Source organism: Phyllobates terribilis, unplaced genomic scaffold, assembly GCF_046119375.1.
Source record: "Phyllobates terribilis strain yellow unplaced genomic scaffold, ASM4611937v1 Scaffold_3__8_contigs__length_932513732, whole genome shotgun sequence".
Lineage (NCBI taxonomy): Eukaryota > Metazoa > Chordata > Amphibia > Anura > Dendrobatidae > Phyllobates > Phyllobates terribilis.
The window spans coordinates 648,647,508-648,669,521 of NW_027362763.1; the positions used below are offsets into that span (position 1 = coordinate 648,647,508).

Here is a 22,014-nt window from a genome sequence, read left to right on the forward strand (position 1 = left end):
ATAATATCATCTAGCTACGCGGACGCGTACTCCTGATGAGGCTTGAGCACTATGTCCATCAACCTCTGGAATGTAGCCAGGGCCCCATGTAACCCAAAAGGTAAGACCACATAGTGATATAAACCCTCCAGGAGTTATGAAGGCGGTCTTTTCCTTCGCCGATTTCGTGAGAGGTACCTGCCAGTAACCCTTGGTTAGATCGAGCGTGGTAAAGTACTGGGCCTGCCCCAGTCTCTCAATCAGCTCGTCCACCCTGGGCATTGGATAAAGGTCAAACTTCGACACTTCATTTAATTTCCGGAAATCATTACAGAAGCGTAACGATCCATCTGGTTTCAGAATCAGTACGATGGGGCTAGCCCACTCACTCCGTGATTCCTCTATGATGCCTAACTGAAGCATTTGTTTTACCTCAGCCGTGATGGCTTGCCTCCGGGCTTCGGGTAACCGGTACGGTCTCATTCGCACCCTTACCCCAGGTTCGGTGACAATGTCATGTTGGAGATCCGTAGTCCTACCCGGTAGCTCTGTGGACACGTCGGTATTCTGCTGCACCAGTGAGCGAGCCTCCCGTCGCTGCTGTTTAGTGAGAGCATCACTTATTCTGACCTCTCCCCCGGACGCTTCCCTGGCTGAAGGTAGAGAACTCTCTGATGATATGCCTGGAGTGACGTCTGTAACTAAACACTCTCGATCTTTCCAAGGTTTTAGCAGGTTTACATGATAAAGCTGCTCAGGTTTCCTCCTTCCGGGCTGATACACCTGGTAATACTCCCCCACCTTTTCTCGAACCTCATATGGCCCTTGCCACTTGGCCATGAGCTTACTCTCGGCTGTGGGTACCAGTACTAACACCCGATCGCCCTTGTTAAAAGACCTGACCATGGCTCTTTTATTATATGTGCGCCTAAGGGCGGCGTGGGCATCTAACAGATGTTCTTTCACGATGGGCATGACCGCCGCAATCCGGTCCTGCATACTAGCCACGTGTTCAATTATACTCCTATGCGGAGTCGGCTCTTGTTCCCACATCTCTTTGGCTATCTCCAACAGACCCCTAGGGTGTCTGCGGTACAATAACTCGAAGGGAGAGAACCCTGTGGAAGCCTGGGGTACCTCACGGACGGCGAACATCAAATAGGGTAGCAACATGTCCCAATCCCTTCCGTCCTTAGAAACCACCTTTTTTAACATGCACTTGAGGGTTTTATTGAACCGTTCTACTAGCCCGTCGGTTTGAGGGTGGTACACCGAGATGCGCAATTGTTTTATTTTTAGCAGTTTGCACAGTTCCCTCGTCACCTTGGACATAAAAGGGGTCCCTTGATCCATCAGGATCTCCTTATGTAGCCCAAGACGACAGAACATGGCAAACAACTCCCGTGCAATCAGTTTTGCCGAGGTGTGGCGTAGCGGTACAGCCTCCAGGTACCGGGTGGCATAGTCGACGACCACTAGTATATGTTGGTGGCCACGAGCGGATTTTACAATGGGTCCTACCAAGTCCATTGCAATCCGTTCAAAAGGTACCTCTATCACTGGCAGAGATACCAATGGACTACGGAAACTGGCGGTGGGTGTGGTCAATTGACATTCGGGGTAGGATTCGCAGTACTTTTGGAACTCCGCGTAAATCCCAGGCCAAAAGAACCGCTGCAAGATACGTTTTTGCGTCTTTTTAATCCATAAGTGTCCACCCCCACCACATGTTTTATGTCGCCACATGGCGTGGACAAAACTACCTCTGCGGTTGGGTACTCTCGGAGGTCCCCATGGATACACACAACCCCGACTGTCCGTCCACCAGCGACCCATGTACCAAAGTCACTAGGCTCCCCGAGTCTAGGAGGGCCTCCGTGGGGTACCTATTAACCAGTACCTGGCACAGTTGAGGTTCACTGTCCGAGGGGTCGGCACTCGCAGTGCAGATGGTCTGGGCGTAAATTGAGACCCGGCGGTTATACCCGCAGTCCATGGGTTCCATAGTCAGGGGGCAGTTAGCAACCACATGTCCCGGCCCCTGACACCGCCAGCACCTAATGGTGGAGGTACTGTTAGGTCTTATGACCGTTTGGGAGGGAACCGGTCTCCTGCCACTCTCACTCTGGGTTACACCTTCAGCACGGGTACGGTGCTGACTGTCCTCAGCAGAGGGACCCGACTCCTTTCCCGGTCCCTGGGTTGGCAGGGATCGGCGTGACAGCCGCGAGGGGGCAGAGTCCCGGATAAAGTCCTGAGTGTCTGATTAGCGCTCAATCAGACTGACCACCTGGTCGAGGTTGCCGGGGTCCCCTTGCCCCACCCAAAGTTGGATAGCGGCCGGCAGAGTCCTCACCAGCCGGTCGCCCACCACCCTCTCCACGATCTGGGCTGGAGTCAAAGTCTCAGGCTGGAGCCACCTCTTTACCAGCTGCAAAAGGTCATAAGCCTGAGACCGGGCGGGTCAGGTCTCCACATAGGCCCATGAAAATACGCTCTGAGCCCTCACGTATGTATTGACCCCCAGTCGGGCAAGGATCTCACCTTTGAGCCTCTGGTAGTCCTGGGCGTCCTCCCGACTGAGGTCAAAGTAGGCCTTCTGGGCATCGTCGACCAAAAACGGAGCCACCACTTCCGCCCACTGGCCGGCTGGTAGGTTTTCCCGCTCTGCTGTACGTTCGTAGATGGACAGGAAGGCTTCCACGTCTTCCTCCGGTACCATCTTCCTCAATGCTGAGCGAACCTTGTCCCGGGCCTCTCGACGTTCCAGGTCTGGTGCCGTCGGCATCTCCCGCAGGGCTGTGAGCTGCTGCACGATCAGCTCATTGGTGTGCTGCTGCTTGAACTGCTCCTGTTGCTGCCTCTGCGTGAGGACCAATTGCCTTAACAGCTCCTCCATTTTGTCCACGGGGTTGGGCTGAAAGGTGGCTGGCCGGATTGTGGTCATGCAGCTGCTGGTGGGGTATGCCTCAGTCACACTGCCCGCATTCTCCATCAAGCTGTAAGACGGCGGTGTTCACACCGTGTAGTAACGGAGGCAGTGACCCAAGCAAGTCCAACATAAGCAGTTTTTATTCAGCAACTCACGGGTAAACAGGACAGTCCTCCGGTTCGCAGCCGGGTTAACATCAGTCCATAACAACGGTTGCCGTGGGCAACGGCCGAGCCGGGCCGCTCAGAGCCTGACGGGTGCAGAGCCTTCCCAGGCGTAGATCCAGCTACACACAGGCCCGCCAAGCTTTCCTGCTATGCTCCTAGCAGGTCCCCAACACTGAACAACACTAATCCTTAATACTGGGTTTTTAAAGGACCTGTGGCAAGAGCCACTGGAAAACCCGGGTTGGAGGGAGGACGCCGCCCCACTGCCTTCCTGTAGCCTCCTCCAAGAAATTAAGGCCCTACCGGGTTTTACTAATCTGCCTTAGCCAGATAGCCTGACCAGGTCAATGCTCACCTTCATTCCTACATTGCAGCCGCAGGTGTGTCTGTGACTGCAATGCACTCCAATGGATTTAATAGGTCTCTGTACACATTCTGGGGATATATAACGTCCCTCGTATACGATCCCAGTTACTGCCTCACAAAATATATATATATATATATACACACAGTGGGGTGGGGGAAATAAGTATTTGATCCCTTGCTGTTTTTGTAAGTTTGCCCACTGACAAAAACATGAACAGTCTATAATTTTAAGGGTAGGTTAATTTTAACATTGAGAGATAGAATATCTAAAATAAATCAAGAAAATCACATTGTATAAATTAGATAATTTTTTTTGCATTTTGCAGTGAGAAATAAGTATTTGATCCCTCTGGCAAACAACACTTAATTCTTGGTGGCAAAACCATTGTTGGCAAGCACAGCAGTCAGACGATTTTTGTAGTTGATGATGAGGGTTGCGCACATGTCAGGAGGAGTTTTGGTCCACTCCTCTTTGCAGATCATCTCTAAATCATTCAGATTTTGAGGCTGTCGCTTGGCACCTCGGAGCTTCAACTCCCTCCATAAGTTTTCTGTGGGATTAAGGTCTGGAGACTGGCTAGGCCACACCATGACCTTACTGTGCTTCTTTTTGAGCCACTCCTTTGTTGCCTTGGCTGTATGTTTTGGGTCATTGTCTTGCTGGAAGACCCAGCCACAACCCATTTTTAATGTCCTGACAAAGGGAAGGAGGTTGTCACTCAGGATTTTACGGTACATGGCTCCATCCATTCTCCCATTGATGCGGTGAAGTAGTCATGTGTCCTTAGCAGAGAAACACCCCCAAAACATAATGTTTCCACCTCCATGCTTGACAGTGGGGATGGTGTTCTTTGGGTCATAGGCAGCATTTCTCTTCCTCCAAACACGGCGAATTGAGTTAATGCCAAAGAGCTCAATTTATGTCTCATCTGACCACAGCACCTTCTCCCAATAACTCATAGAATCATCCAGGTGTTCATTGGCAAACTTCAGACAGGCCTGCATATGTGCCTTCTTGAGCAGGGGGACCTTGCGGGCACTGCAGGATTTTAAACCTTTAAGGCGTAATGTGTTACCAATGGTTTTCTTGGTGACTGTGGTCCCAGCTGCCTTGAGATCATTAACAAGTTCCCCCCGTGTAGTTTTAGGCTGATCTCTCACCTTCCTCATGATCAAGGAAACCCCACGAGGTGAGATTTTGCATGGTGCCCCAGATCGATGTTGATTGACAGACATTTTGTATTTCTTCCATTTTCTTACTATTGCACCAACAGTTGTCTCCTTCTCACCCAGCGTCTTATTTATGGTTTTGTAGCCCATTCCAGCTTTGTGCAGGTCTATGATCTTGTCCCTGACATCCTTAGAATGCTCTTTGGTCTTGCCCATGTTGTAGAGGTTAGAGTCTGACTGATTAGTTGAGTCTGTGGACAGGAGTCTTTTATACAGGTGACTATGTAAGACAGCTGTCTTTATTGCAGGTAACGAGTTGATTAGGAGCCTCTAACTGGTCTGTAGGAGCCAGAACTCATAATGGTTTGTAGGGGATCAAATACTTATTTCTCACTGCAAAATGCAAATAAATGTATCTAATTTATACAATGTGATTTTCTTGATTTTTTTGGACATTCTATCTCTCAATGCTAAAATTAACCTACCCTTAAAATTATATATATATATATATATATATATATATATATATATATATATATACAGGGTGGTCCAAAAGTAGGTGGACAGAAAGTGTAATAAGGTTATGAAGGGGGAGATTTATCAAACACTAAATTGCAGCCGCCTGTCTGCATCATCCTCCAATAAACCATGAATTAGATGTGGACGATCAGCTTTCCACCCAATAGATCCAGGATTCACATGATAGAAGCTCGTGAAATTCCCAGTTCCACAGAGGCTCTTCTGTGGACTTTTTTGGACTCGGAACAAATGTTTCAGTCACAAGTTGTTTATTATCTACTGTACAGACGGTTTTGGGTCGAGCAGTTTTTGGAGCATTAAGGATGGAGCCGGTGGCATTGAATTTGTCACGAATGCGGTAAATGGTTTGTCTCTTTGGGGCTTGAGTACCAAATGTTTCAACCCAATTTGCTCTAACGGTTTCAGCATTTTGAGATTTCCAATACTCTGTTAAAATCAATTTTCTTTGATCTGTATTTAAATTATTTGCCATTATGTGTTATCCGAATTATCTGAAAAGAAAACAGATTTCGAGAAATATCTATATGTGAAAACTAGATCTGTGAAACTGGCTCAGCTGCCCTTAGCAACCAATCAGATTCCAGCTTTCATTTTCCAAAGAGTTTGTGAGGAATGAAAAGTGGAATCTGATTGGTTGCTTAGGGCAACTGAGACAGTTTCACTTTACACCATGTTTGATAAATCTCCCCCTTCATAACCTTGTTACACTTTCTGTCCACCTACTTTTGGACCACCCTATATATATATATATATATATATATATATATATATATATACTTTTTGATGATATTCTAATTTTGTGAGAAGCACATTATATATATATATATATATATATATATAATGTAATGTGCTTCTCACAAAATTAGAATATCATCAAAAAGTTAATTTATTTCAGTTCTTCAATACAAAAAGTGAAACCCATATATTATATAGAGTCATTACACACAGAGTGATTGATTGATTTCAAGTGTTTATTTCCGTTAATGTTGAATATTATGGCTTACAGCCAATGAAAACACAAAAGTCATTATCTCAGTAAATTAGAATAGTTAACAAAAAAACACCTGCAAAGGCTTCCTAAGCGTTTAAAAAGGTCCCTTAGTCCGTTTCAGTAGGCTCCACAATCATGGGGAAGACCGCTGACTTGACAGATGTCCAGAAGGCAGTCATTGACACACTCCACAAGGAGGTTAAGCCACAAAAGACCATTGCTAAAGAAGCTGGCTGTTCTCAGAGTGCTGTAACCAAGCATATTAACCGGTTCAGGACCGCCCACTGTACATAAACGTCGGCGCTGCCCGGGCTCTGTGCAGCGCCGATGTTTAAAAACGGTGGGTGGTCCCGCAGCGCTCAGGACCCCCAGGGTCCTGCTAGCGCTGCGGTACCGGTTCAGAGCGATAGCTCTGACATGTGGCATCATGGCGACCTGAATGGATCAGGTCCCCATGATGTTAACCTGTTCCTATCTTCTAGATGCCGCGATCCATAGCGATCGCGGCATTTAAAAGATAGTAACAGCTGGTGGTCGGCGATCGGGACCCCCCACATACCTCAGGAGCGGCGGGGATCCCGGTGCTGTGACCTCTGACATCACTGAGACCTGATTGGCTCAGGTCTCGATGATGTCAGCGTCACACCAGCCAATCAGAGAGATCACCAGGGAAGTTTGTTTTAGCAACAAACTTTCCCGGTCGATCTGCCTGATAAATACACTGTTTCTCCTCCGATCTCAGTGAGAGAGCAGAGGAGAAACAGTGTGACAAGAGCTGTGTCAGCCTTGCCACTGTGAAAGTAAAAAAAATAAAATAAAAAAGAAAGTAAGAGTTAGGGTTAGTGAGTCTGTCAGATCAGTCAGTCCTGTCAGATCAGTCCTGTCAGATCTGTCAGTCAGTCAGTCCTGTCAGATCTATCAGTCAGTCAGTCCTGTCAGATCTATCAGTCAGTCAGTCCTGTCAGATCAGTCAGTCAGTCCTGTCAGATCTATCAGTCAGTCAGTCCTGTCAGATCAGTCAGTCAGTCCTGTCAGATCAGTCAGTCCTGTCAGATCTGTCAGTCAGTCAGTCCTGTCAGATCAGTCAGTCCTGTCAGATCTGTCAGTCAGTCAGTCCTGTCAGATCTGTCAGTCAGTCAGTCCTGTCAGATCTGTCAGTCAGTCAGTCCTGTCAGATCTGTCAGTCAGTCAGTCCTGTCAGATCTGTCAGTCAGTCAGTCCTGTCAGTCAGTCCTGTCAGATCAGTCCAGTCAGTCAGTCCTGTCAGATCAGTCCAGTCAGTCAGTCCTGTCAGATATGTCAGTCAGTCAGTCCTGTCAGATCTGTCAGTCAGTCAGTCCTGTCAGATCTGTCAGTCAGTCCTGTCAGATCAGTCAGTCAGTCCTGTCAGGTCAGTCAGTCCTGTCAGATCAGTCCCGTCCGTTCAGTCCGGTCCGTTCAGTCCAGTCAAAAAATCTAAAAATAAAATGGCCCGTCAGACTTATACCGCAGAGGAGGTGTATGCCCTGCTGTGTTCTGACACTGATGACAGCGCAATCTCAGATGGCGATGTGGATTTTGAGGGCTTTAGTAGCGGCGACACTGAGAGCTCAGAAATGAGCAGTGATTCTGGTCCATCCTCAAGCCCAAGGACCAGTACGACAATAGGGGCAAATAGCGCTACTGGAGAAACATCTCCAAATCAGGGAACACTGCCCAGTACAAGCGCTGTCCCTGCTACTAGTGAATTGGCGCACGCCAGTGTACAAGGGGCGTTGCCACATGATCTAGCATTTCCCAGATGGGAGGCTTCGGATTCGGCTGCTCCATTCAGCCCTGATTTCAACGCCACTCCTGGTATAAATGTGGAGGTGGAAGATTTTGGACCAATTCATTTTTTTAATTTGTTTTTTACAGACAGCTTGCTAGAGCATATTGTCGTGCAAACAAATTTATAAGCATCCCAATTCATAAGCCAGAATCCCCGATCTTACTAGGGCTAGGGCAAATTTATGGACACCAACTAATGTCCCGGAAATAAAAAATTTTTTAGGACTTACATTTGCCATGGGGCTTGTTAAAAAACCGAGCATTCGATCCTACTGGTCCAACCACCCTGTTCAAGCCACCCCTATGTTTTCAGTCATTCTGCCTAGGACCCGTTATGAAATGCTCATGCGGTTTTGGCATTTTAACGACAATAGTCAATGCCTGCCCAGAAATGCCCCAGAACATGACAGGTTATATAAAATTAGACCCATCATTGAAAATTTGTCAGAAAAATTCTTAAGCCTCTACACCCCAACACAAAATATTTCTATAGATGAGTCCCTTGTAAAATTCAAAGGAAGACTGCACCTCAAGCAATTTATCCCATCTAAAAGGGCAAGGTTTGGAATAAAGATCTATAAAATGTGCGAAAGTTCAACCGGATACACATCCGCTTTCCGCATATATGAGGGGAAAGACAGCCAACTAAACCCACCAGGATGCCCTACTTATCTGGGGACATCTGCAAAAATTGTTTGGGAGCTGATAAGTCCATTTTTTCAAAAAGGCTACAATCTATATGTGGACAATTATTACACCAGCATACCCCTATTTAAAAGTCTGGTTGAACACAACATCGGGGCTTGTGGGACCATCCGTAAAAACCGTCAGGGGTTTCCACAACCATTGGTCAACCAAAAGTTCCAAAAGGGGCAGTCAGGGGCTGTATGCAACGGAGAGCTGCTTGCCCTGAAATATAGGGATAAGAGGGATATTTTTGTCCTCAGCTCGATCCACACAGATGCCACAAGGGCCACTGTAGAACTAGGATCCACCACTCCGAAGCAAAAACCTGTGTCAGTCATTGACTACAACAAACACATGGGGGGTGTGGACCTTGCAGACCAGGTTCTACAGCCATACCAGGTATCAAGAAAGTCCTATACCTGGTATAAAAAGTTGGTTATCTATTTGTTTCAGGTGGCCACATACAATTCTTTTGTGTTGTACAAAAAAGCAGGAAATTCAGATCCTTTTCTTGATTATCAAGAAAAGGTCATTGAAAATCTTGTCTTTCAAAGTGTTAGCCCCGCTCATCCATTAGAATCTGAGGATGTGAAAAGACTCACTGAGCGACATTTTATTGCACTTATTCCAGCAACGGAAACAAGAAGGAACCCCCAGAAAAGATGTCGTGTATGTACTAAGAGAGGAATGAGGCGTGATACCCGCTACTATTGCCCACAATGCCCATCATTGCCAGCCTTATGCGTCACTGACTGCTTTAAAATCTACCACACAGAACCACGTTTTTAAACTGTAAAAATGTATCCCAATTTGTCATTCAAACATTTGGTTCATTTAGTGAATGACATATTCGAGTAGAGCTCACTTAATTTCCAGGGGGGGTTCTCCAGAATCTAAACCTTCCATTGCGTGCTTGTTTCTGGAAATCATCCATCGAGTTAAAATGGTCACTAAACCCATAGATGAATTCCCAGAGGGGTGTCATTTCCAAAATGGGGTCACTTCAGGGGGGATTCTTTAGCTCTGGTACTCTGAAAAGTGCCAGAACAGCATAATCCCCCCTGAAGTGACCCCATTATGGAAATGACACCTCTGTGGGAATTCATCTATGGGTTTAGTGACCATTTACCTACTTATTTTCCCACCACTAGATTAATTTATACAGAGGAGTAGATTGTAAAATTCGGTCACTTGTTGTGGGTTTCCTCTGTTTAGGCACCTCAGGGGCTCTCCAAATGCAACATGGCGTCCGCTATCCATTCCAGTCAAATTTCCATTCCAAAAGTCAAATGGCGCTCCTTACCTTCCGAGCCATGCCGTGCGCCCAAACAGTGGCTTTGCACCACATATGGGGTATCAGCGTGCTCAGGAGAAATTGCACAACACATTTTGGGGTCCACTTTTTCTGGCTGCCCTTGTGAAAATTAAAAATTTGAGGCTAAAGTAGCAGTTTTGTGTTAAAAATGTGTTTTTTTATTTTCACCCTTCAACATTATAAAATTGTGTGAAGCCCCTGGGGGTTCAAGGTGCTCACCACACATCTAGATAAGTTCCTTGAGGGGTCTAGTTTCCAAAATGGGGTGACTTGTTGGGGGTTTCCTCTGTTTAGGCACCTCAGGGGCTCTCCAAATGCAACATGGCGTCCGCTATCGATTCCAGTCAAATTTCCATTCCAAAAGTCAAATGGCGCTCCTTACCTTCCGAGCCATGCCGTGCGCCCAAACAGTGGCTTTGCACCACATATGGGGTATCAGCGTGCTCAGGAGAAATTGCACAACACATTTTGGGGTCCATTTTTTCTGGCTGCCCTTGTGAAAATTAAAAATTTGAGGCTAAAGTAGCAGTTTTGTGATAAAAATGTGTTTTTTTATTTTCACCCTTCAACATTATAAAATTGTGTGAAGCCCCTGGGGGTTCAAGGTGCTCACCACACATCTAGATAAGTTCCTTGAGGGGTCTAGTTTCCAAAATGGGGTGACTTGTTGGGGGTTTCCTCTGTTTAGGCACCTCAGGGGCTCTCCAAATGCAACATGGCGTCCGCTATCCATTCCAGTCAAATTTCCATTCCAAAAGTCAAATGGCGCTCCTTACCTTCCGAGCCATGCCGTGCGCCCAAACAGTGGCTTTGCACCACATATGGGGTATCAGCGTGCGCAGGAGAAATTGCACAACACATTTTGGGGTCCATTTTTTCTGGCTGCCCTTGTGAAAATTAAAAATTTGAGGCTAAAGTAGCAGTTTTGTGATAAAAATGTGTTTTTTTATTTTCACCCTTCAACATTATAAAATTGTGTGAAGCCCCTGGGGGTTCAAGGTGCTCACCACACATCTAGATAAGTTCCTTGAGGGGTCTAGTTTCCAAAATGGGGTGACTTGTTGGGGGTTTCCTCTGTTTAGGCACCTCAGGGGCTCTCCATATGCAACATGGCGTCCGCTATCCATTCCAGTCAAATTTCCATTCCAAAAGTCAAATGGCGCTCCTTACCTTCCGAGCCATGCCGTGCGCCCAAACAGTGGCTTTGCACCACATATGGGGTATCAGCGTGCGCAGGAGAAATTGCACAACACATTTTGGGGTCCATTTTTTCTGGCTGCCCTTGTGAAAATTAAAAATTTGAGGCTAAAGTAGCAGTTTTGTGATAAAAATGTGTTTTTTTATTTTCACCCTTCAACATTATAAAATTGTGTGAAGCCCCTGGGGGTTCAAGGTGCTCACCACACATCTAGATAAGTTCCTTGAGGGGTCTAGTTTCCAAAATGGGGTGACTTGTTGGGGGTTTCCTCTGTTTAGGCACCTCAGGGGCTCTCCAAATGCAACATGGCGTCCGCTATCGATTCCAGTCAAATTTCCATTCCAAAAGTCAAATGGCGCTCCTTACCTTCCGAGCCATGCCGTGCGCCCAAACAGTGGCTTTGCACCACATATGGGGTATCAGCGTGCTCAGGAGAAATTGCACAACACATTTTGGGGTCCATTTTTTCTGGCTGCCCTTGTGAAAATTAAAAATTTGAGGCTAAAGTAGCAGTTTTGTGATAAAAATGTGTTTTTTTATTTTCACCCTTCAACATTATAAAATTGTGTGAAGCCCCTGGGGGTTCAAGGTGCTCACCACACATCTAGATAAGTTCCTTGAGGGGTCTAGTTTCCAAAATGGGGTGACTTGTTGGGGGTTTCCTCTGTTTAGGCACCTCAGGGGCTCTCCAAATGCAACATGGCGTCCGCTATCGATTCCAGTCAAATTTCCATTCCAAAAGTCAAATGGCGCTCCTTACCTTCCGAGCCATGCCGTGCGCCCAAACAGTGGCTTTGCACCACATATGGGGTATCAGCGTGCGCAGGAGAAATTGCACAACACATTTTGGGGTCCATTTTTTCTGGCTGCCCTTGTGAAAATTAAAAATTTGAGGCTAAAGTAGCAGTTTTGTGATAAAAATGTGTTTTTTTATTTTCACCCTTCAACATTATAAAATTGTGTGAAGCCCCTGGGGGTTCAAGGTGCTCACCACACATCTAGATAAGTTCCTTGAGGGGTCTAGTTTCCAAAATGGGGTGACTTGTTGGGGGTTTCCTCTGTTTAGGCACCTCAGGGGCTCTCCAAATGCAACATGGCGTCCGCTATCGATTCCAGTCAAATTTCCATTCCAAAAGTCAAATGGCGCTCCTTACCTTCCGAGCCATGCCGTGCGCCCAAACAGTGGCTTTGCACCACATATGGGGTATCAGCGTGTGCAGGAGAAATTGCACAACACATTTTGGGGTCCATTTTTTCTGGCTGCCCTTGTGAAAATTAAAAATGTGAGGCTAAAGTAGCAGTTTTGTGATAAAAATGTGTTTTTTTATTTTCACCCTTCAACATTATAAAATTGTGTGAAGCCCCTGGGGGTTCAAGGTGCTCACCACACATCTAGATAAGTTCCTTGAGGGGTCTAGTTTCCAAAATGGGGTGACTTGTTGGGGGTTTCCTCTGTTTAGGCACCTCAGGGGCTCTCCAAATGCAACATGGCGTCCGCTATCGATTCCAGTCAAATTTCCATTCCAAAAGTCAAATGGCGCTCCTTACCTTCCGAGCCATGCCGTGCGCCCAAACAGTGGCTTTGCACCACATATGGGGTATCAGCGTGTGCAGGAGAAATTGCACAACACATTTTGGGGTCCATTTTTTCTGGCTGCCCTTGTGAAAATTAAAAATTTGAGGCTAAAGTAGCAGTTTTGTGAAAAAAAGTTAAATGTTCATTGTTTTCTTCCACATTCCAAAAATTCCTGTGAAGCACCTGAAGGGTTAATAAACTTCTTGAATGTGGTTTTGAGCACCTTGAGGGGTGCAGTTTTTAGAATGGTATCACTTTTGGGTATTTTCTGTCATAAAGGCTCCTCAAAGTCACTTCAAATAAGATGTGGTCCCTAAAAAAATGTTTTTGTAAATTTTGTTGTAAAAATGAGAAATCGCTGGTCAACTTTTAACCCTTATAGCTTCCTAACAGAAAAAAATTTTGGTTCCAAAATTGTGCTGATGTGAAGTAGACACGTGGGAAATGTTATTTATTAACTATTTTGTGTGACATATCTCTCTGATTAAAGGGCATGAAAATTCAAAGTTTGAAAATTGCAAAATTTTCAAAATTTTCGCCAAATTTCCGATTTTTTCACAAATAAACGCAAGTGATATCGAAGAAATTTTACCACTATCATGAAGTACAATATGTCACAAAAAAACAATCTCAGAATCAGGGGGATCCGTTGAAGCGTTCCAGAGTAATTACCTCATAAAGTGACAGTGGTCAGAATTGAAAAAATTGGCCCGGTCACGAAGGCAAAAACAGGCTCTGGCGCGAAGTGGTTAATGGAAAGTTTAGTAGAAGGAAAATGTGTGGTAGAGAAAGGTGCACAAGCAACCGGGATAACCGCAGCTTTGAAATGATTGTTAAGACAAGGCCATTCAAAAATTTGGGGGAGATTCACAAGGAGGGGACTGCTGCTGGAGTCATTGCTTCAAAAACCACCACACACAGACGTATCCAGGACATGGGCTACAAGTGTCGCATTCCTTGTGTCAAGCCACTCATGACCAATAGACAACGCCAGAAGCGTCTTACCTGGGCCAAGGAGAAAAAGACCTGGACTGTTCTCAGTGGTCCAAGGTGTTGTTTTCAGATGAAAGTAAATTTTGCATTTCATTTGGAAATCAAGGTCCCAGAGTCTGGAGGAAGAGTGGAGAGGCCACAATCCAAGCTGCTGGAGGTCTAGTGTGAAGTCTCCACAATCAGTGATGGTTTGGGGGGCCATGTCATCAGCTGGTGGAGGTCCACTGTGTTTTATCAAGACCAAAGTCAGCGCAGCCATCTACCAGGACATTTTCCAGCCCTTCATGCTTCTCTCTGCCGACAAGCTTTATGGAGATGGAAATGTCATTCTCCAGCAGGACTTGGCCCCTGTCCACACGGCCAAAAGTACCAATACCTGGTTTACACACAACAGTATCACTGTGCTTGATTGGCCGCAAACTCGCCTGACCTTAACCCCACAGAGAATCTATTATAGAGAATCTATGGGGTATTATCAAGAGGAAGATGAGAGACCCCAGACCCAACAATGCAGACGAGCTGAAGGCTGCTATCAAAGCCACCTGGGCTTCCATAACCCCTCAGCAGGGCCACAGGCTGATCCCTCCATGCCACAGGCTGATCCCTCCATGCCACATTGCCACATTGATGCAGTAATTGATGCAAATGGAGCCCGACCAATTATCGAGGGCATTTACTGAACAGACATTTCAAGAGGACATTTCGGATTTCAAAAACATTTTTCAAGCTGTTGTTATAAAATATTCTAATTTACTGAGATAATGACTTCTGTGTTCTCATTGGCTGTAAGCCATAATCATCAACATTAACAGAAATAAACACGTGAAATAGATCCCTCTATGTGTAATGACTCTATATAATAGATTCCTCTGTGTGTACTGACCCTATATAATAGATCCCTCTGTGTGTAATGACTCTATATAATAGATCCCTCTGTGTGTAATGACTCTATATAATAGATCCCTCTGTGTGTAATGACTCTATATAATAGATCGCTCTGTGTGTAATGACTCTATATAATAGATCCCTCTGTGTGTAATGACTCTATATAATAGATCGCTCTGTGTGTAATGACTCTATATAATAGATCGCTCTGTGTGTAATGACTCTATATAATAGATCGCTCTGTGTGTAATGACTCTATATAATAGATCCCTCTGTGTGTAATGACTCTATATAATAGATCCCTCTGTGTGTAATGACTATATAATAGATCGCTCTGTGTTTAATGACTCTATATAATAGATCGCTCTGTGTGTAATGACTCTATATAATAGATCGCTCTGTGTGTAATGACTCTATATAATAGATCCCTCTGTGTGTAATGACTCTATATAATAGATCCCTCTGTGTGTAATGGCTCTATATAATAGATCCCTCTGTGTGTAATGGCTCTATATAATAGATCGCTCTGTGTGTAATGGCTCTATATAATAGATCGCTCTGTGTGTAATGGCTCTATATAATAGATCGCTCTGTGTGTAATGACTCTATATAATAGATCCCTCTGTGTGTAATGACTCTATATAATAGATCGCTCTGTGTGTAATGACTCTATATAATAGATCGCTCTGTGTGTAATGACTCTATATAATAGATCCCTCTGTGTGTAATGACTCTATATAATAGATCGCTCTGTGTGTAATGACTCTACATAATAGATCCCTCTGTGTGTAATGACTCTATATAATAGATCGCTCTGTGTGTAATGACTCTATATAATAGATCGCTCTGTGTGTAATGACTCTATATAATAGATCCCTCTGTGTGTAATGACTCTACATAATAGATCCCTCTGTGTGTAATGACTCTATACAATAGATCCCTCTGTGTGTAATGACTATATGATAGATCCCTCTGTGTGTAATGACTCTATACGATAGATCCCTCTGTGTGTAATGACTATATGATAGATCCCTCTGTGTATAATGACTCTATACGATAGATCCCTCTGTGTGTAATGACTCTATATGATAGATCCCTCTGTGTGTAATGACTCTATATGATAGATCCCTCTGTGTGTAATGACTCTATATGATAGATCCCTCTGTGTGTAATGACTCTATATAATAGATCCCTCTGTGTGTAATGACTCTATATAATAGATCCCTCTGTGTGTAATGACTCTATATAATAGATCGCTCTGTGTGTAATGACTCTATATAATAGATCCCTCTGTGTGTAATGACTCTATATAATAGATCCCTCTGTGTGTAATGACTCTATATAATAGATCCCTCTGTGTGTAATGACTCTATATAATAGATCGCTCTGTGTGTAATGACTCTATATAATAGATCGCTCTGTGTGTAATGACTCTATATAATAGATCGCTCTGTGTGTAATGACTCTATATAATAGATCCCTCTGTGTGTAATGACTCTATATAATAGATCGCTCTGTGTGTAATGACTCTATATAATAGATCGCTCTGTGTGTAATGACACTATATAATAGATCGCTCTGTGTGTAATGACTCTATATAATAGATCGCTCTGTGTGTAATGACTCTATATAATAGATCCCTCTGTGTGTAATGACTCTATATAATAGATCCCTCTGTGTGTAATGACTCTATATAATAGATCCCTCTGTGTGTAATGACTCTATATAATAGATCGCTCTGTGTGTAATGACACTATATAATAGATCGCTCTGTGTGTAATGACTCTATATAATAGATCCCTCTGTGTGTAATGACTCTATATAATAGATCGCTCTGTGTGTAATGACTCTATATAATAGATCCCTCTGTGTGTAATGACTCTATATAATAGATCCCTCTGTGTGTAATGACTCTATATAATAGATCGCTCTGTGTTTAATGACTCTATATAATAGATCGCTCTGTGTGTAATGACTCTATATAGTAGATCCCTCTGTGTGTAATGACTCTATATAATAGATCCCTCTGTGTGTAATGACTCTATATAATAGATCCCTCTGTGTGTAATGACTCTATATAATAGATCACTCTGTGTGTAATGACTCCATATAATAGGTCCCTCTGTGTGTAATGACTCTATATAATAGATCCCTCTGTGTGTAATGACTCTATATAATAGATCCCTCTGTGTGTAATGACTCTATATAATAGATCCCTCTGCGTGTAATGACTCTATATAATAGATCGCTCTGTGTGTAATGACTCTATATAATAGATCCCTCTGTGTGTAATGACTCTATATAATAGACCCCTCTGTGTGTAATGACTCTATATAATAGATCCCTCTGTGTGTAATGACTATATATAATAGGTCCCTCTGTGTGTAATGACTCTATATAATAGATCCCTCTGTGTGTAATGACTCTATATAATAGATCCCTCTGTGTGTATTGACTCTATATAATAGATCCCTCTGTGTGTAATGACTCTATATAATATAGGAGCTTCATTTTTTGTATTGAAGAACTGAAATAAATAAAATTTTTGAGGATATTCTAACTTTGTGAGAAGCAGCTTTGTGTGTGTGTGTGTGTGTATATATATATATATATATATATATATATATATATATATATATATATACACAGTATATATATATAATGTCATGTAAACGGAGTACTGTGGTTTTAGTGTATATTGTAAATAGGGTAAGAGACAGACTAGGAGATAAGATAAGAATAGGCTTAGTACATAGTGTTATAGGATACTAACTGTAGTTCTGTTATTGGATACTAACTGTAGTTAGGTACAGATATAAGATACAGTTAATGTGGGGATGAGCCCACAGTGGGAGGGGGTTAGTAAGGGTAGAAAAGGGACTTGCTCCCTGGTAGTGACTCAGATAGAGAAGTACAGTAACAAGGACAAGTTCAAGTGCAGTGGGCTGCTAGGGCCAGCCTGAACTTATAGTTCCTGGGATGCCGTACTAGAATCCCATGCGGACATTCCAGTAACGTCAGAAGCTCAAAGCCAGGCATAGGGGTTAAAGGGTACATCGTGTCCTCTGGCACACAGGGGAAGATTGACGAGGAATTGTGTGAAGGGAAGATAGCGGATCCTGTGTGAACTGCGGAACTGGTCAAGAAATTCTTGGGGCTGACGGAGCCAGTGGGCATAGGAGCAACTAATGGTAGGGCTGAAGACGTGTTGTGCTAAGGAAGTGAGAAATATGAAGTGTTGTGCCCTATCCCACATGTCACACTGATGAACTTGAACTGTCCAGTAAATTTCCATATGTTGAAATAAAATTGGTGTCCCCCGAGTTGTGTGGGGCAGCTCCTGAAGATGGAGGCTTGGAGACAGCGGCCTACAAGTGAGTGTGATGCACCCCACACCTGACACACTCTAGCACTTTACAGGAAAATCGTGTCCCAGTCCCAGTGTGCTAACCGGACAGCAGCTTGGTCATGACTACAGCTCTCGGCCACCTTACAGAACTGTGGGAAGCTTTATGTTAAACAGCATGAATCCGGCAGTCAGGCCCCATCGACAAGGCAGCCCGGAAGACGAAGAGTTTCTCTGTCAACATGAGCAGCAGAATTGCCGGAAGGAGTGGTCAGTGACCTCTCAATGCAGAGCTGGGTAGAACAAGCAGGTAGTTAGCAAGTACCTGCCTGTTAGTTATTAGGCTCATAGTAAAAAAATAAAATAGTCCCGGAAAACCCCTTTAATGATAACATCCCTGGTGGTCTAGGGCAATGAATAGGCTAGTGCAAGTAATGGATAGAAAGAGCAGCTGGTCAATTAAAGCAGCGCCATCCTCTATGATCAAGCAGAGTATTTGTCAGATCACTTGGTGGTAGTGATGGGCAGGGGCTCGGAGAGACTGTGCAGCTGCAGATATGTACTGGGAGGGGGAGATTGTAGGGTACCCAATAGAAGGGGTTATTTCATATCATTCAGTGCAGTAATAAATGGAGGGGGGCTGTACCTCAGTTCTGGCTGTGACTCCCCGGATGCAGCAGGCACTTGGACAGTGTAATCCAAGGTCACCATGTGAGGCTTATTATTCACCCACAGGACGGAGGTGCTGATGTCTTGGGTCAGGTCACTCTGTGGAGACATATGGAGACATCATCAGCTGTGAATGCTCCAGGGCAACTCTGCCCAGAAATGGCCTCACCTTGTAGTAGATGTTCTTGCCTTGAGGGGCACAGCCAGTGTTCAGGATGTAGTCATAGTTTCTGTGATCTATGATCAGGATTCCTCCTGGTTTCACCATCGCCGCAATGTTCCGGAGAGCCAAACGCTGGTCACTCTGATCTCCTAACGGGAGAGAAACAACAGTGTGGTCAATGCCAGATCTCCTGTCAGGATTCAATAAAATGCTCAAGGTTCATGTGTGACAGTGTGAGCCAGTGAAGGGATCCCTGCAAGCAGACATTGCTGGGGAAGGGATCACAGGGAGCAGACGTTGCTGGGGAAGGGATCACAGAGAGCAGACGTTGCTGGGGAAGGGATCACAGAGAGCAGACGTTGCTGGGGAAGGGATCACAGAGAGCAGACGTTGCTGGGGAAGGGATCACAGAGAGCAGACACTGCTGGTGAAGGGATCACAGGGAGCAGACATCTCTGGGGAAGGGATCCCTGCAAGCAGACACTGCTGGGGAAGGGATCCCTGCAAGCAGACGTTGCTGGGGAAGGGATCCCTGCAAGCAGACACTGCTGGGGAAGGGATCACAGGGAGCAGACATCTCTGGGGAAGGGATCCCTGCAAGCAGACACTGCTGGGGAAGGGATCCCTGCAAGCAGACGTTGCTGGGGAAGGGATCACAGGGAGCAGACGTTGCTGGGGAAGGGATCACAGAGAGCAGACGTTGCTGGGGAAGGGATCACAGAGAGCAGACGTTGCTGGGGAAGGGATCACAGAGAGCAGACGTTGCTGGGGAAGGGATCACAGAGAGCAGACACTGCTGGTGAAGGGATCACAGGGAGCAGACATCTCTGGGGAAGGGATCCCTGCAAGCAGACACTGCTGGGGAAGGGATCCCTGCAAGCAGACGTTGCTGGGGAAGGGATCCCTGCAAGCAGACACTGCTGGGGAAGGGATCACAGGGAGCAGACATCTCTGGGGAAGGGATCCCTGCAAGCAGACACTGCTGGGGAAGGGATCCCTGCAAGCAGACGTTGCTGGGGAAGGGATCACAGGGAGCAGACATCTCTGGGGAAGGGATCCCTGCAAGCAGACACTGCTGGGGAAGGGATCCCTGCAAGCAGACGTTGCTGGGGAAGGGATCACAGAGAGCAGACACTGCTGGGGAAGGGATCACAGAGAGCAGACATTGCTGGGGAAGGGATCACAGAGAGCAGACATTGCTGGGGAAGGGATCACAGAGAGCAGACATTGCTGGGGAAGGGATCACAGAGAGCAGACATTGCTGGGGAAGGGATCCCTGCAAGCAGACACTGCTGGGGAAGGGATCACAGGGAGCAGACATCTCTGGGGAAGGGATCCCTGCAAGCAGACACTGCTGGGGAAGGGATCCCTGCAAGCAGACGTTGCTGGGGAAGGGATCACAGAGAGCAGACATTGCTGGGGAAGGGATCCCCGCAAGCAGACGTTGCTGGGGCAGGGATCACAGAGAGCAGACACTGCTGGGGAAGGGATCACAGAGAGCAGACATTGCTGAGGAAGGGATCACAGAGAGCAGACATTGCTGGGGAAGGGATCACAGAGAGCAGACATTGCTGGGGAAGGGATCCCTGCAAGCAGACATTGCTGGGGAAGGGATCCCTGCAAGCAGACACTGCTGGGGAAGGGATCACAGGGAGCAGACATCTCTGGGGAAGGGATCCCTGCAAGCAGACACTGCTGGGGAAGGGATCCCTGCAAGCAGACGTTGCTGGGGAAGGGATCCCTGCAAGCAGACGTTGCTGGGGCAGGGATCACAGAGAGCAGACACTGCTGGGGAAGGGATCACAGAGAGCAGACATTGCTGGGGAAGGGATGACAGAGAGCAGACATTGCTGGGGAAGGGATCACAGAGAGCAGACGTTGCAAGTGGACGGATTCCTGAAAGACGACGTTACAGGTATATGGACTGAGTGGATTTTTTGTGCTTTGCATAGAGTAATTTCATATTCCAGATGCTATTCTGTGACATTAATAGGGATTTTGACAATGACAACCTTGAATTTATGGCTATCGCATCCTTATTGTGTGAATTTACTGCTCAGTGAACAGGTTTGCAATTAAGGGGTTCATGTTAGTAACATAGTTTTACATAGTAACATAGTTTTTAAGGTTGAAGGAAGACTAAGTCCATCTAGTTCACCCCATAGCCTAACATGTTGATCCAGAGGAAGGCAAGAAAAAACCATGTGGCAAACACTAAGCTCCACATTGGGGAAAAAAATTCCTTCCCGACTCCATACGACAATCAGACTAGTTCCCTGGATCAACGCCCTATGAAGGAATCTAGTATATATAACCTGTAATATTATACTTTTCAGGAAAGGCGTCCAGGCCCTTCTTAAATGTTAGTAGTGAATCCCTCATTACAACATCATGCGGCAGAGAGTTCCATAGTCTCACTGCTCTTACAGTAAAGAATCCGCGTCTGTGATTATGATTAAACCTTTTTTCCTCCAGACGTAGAAGATGCCCCCTTGTCCCCGTCTCAGGCCTCAGAGTAAAAAGATCAGTAGAAAGGTCTTTGTACTGTCCCCTCATATACTTGTACATAGTAATAAGATCACCCCTAAGCCTTCGTTTTTCCACAGTAAATAACCCCAAGTGTAATTGTGGCACCCCAGAGGGTCTGGGAGCAAAACAAGAGCTTCCTGGTCAGGAACACATTATATGCAACACCTCCTGCCCCAGGCCAGAAAGGGGAGGATCCTGCCCTTTATAACTGGATCTGGAGGCGGGTTTAGCTCAGACAGGCCCTGTAGTCGAGTTGAGGACACAGGAGTAAGAAGCCAGGGACTGGAGCTGGGCATAGCTCGTCCTGGGCAGCATACAGAGGACCGGACACCGGAGTTCGAGGCTGTGGGATCCTTCAGGCCCAGCAGCAGATACCGCAGGGCAGGGGATTGCAGGTCTCCTGGCCCAACAGAAGCCCGGAGGCTCAGCCACACGAAAGGACCAGTACCGCCACAGAGGAGCGAGGAATACACGGGATCCGAGTCGCCAGCCATACGGGTGAGCATAGCACGTTACACTCAGGGACGTGGGCTACAACACGACTATAAGCGGGATAGCCAAAGAGTACAGTCAGAACGGCAGGCCTACAACTCCACCTGGCCAGGAGAATTCTAGGATTGCTACCAGACTGACCAGGCCCTCATCCCTAGCAAGTACTCCCGTTGGGGCCTATATAATTGCCACCAGTAAAGACCCTGG

The 22,014-nt window shown here is 45.7% G+C and overlaps 1 protein-coding gene across 1 annotated transcript in view; it reads right to left on the reverse strand.

Annotated features, from left to right (window-relative positions):
• GNMT (glycine N-methyltransferase) overlaps positions 1-22,014 on the reverse strand; it is a 129,407-nt gene that overhangs the window by 49,497 nt on the left and 57,896 nt on the right. Inside the window, exons 4-5 of the mRNA XM_073673278.1 lie at positions 18,793-18,935; positions 18,601-18,722 (exon numbers count right to left, since the gene is read on the reverse strand). Coding sequence (XP_073529379.1) covers positions 18,601-18,722; positions 18,793-18,935 — 265 coding nt within the window. The remainder of the gene's footprint in view (positions 1-18,600; positions 18,723-18,792; positions 18,936-22,014) is intronic.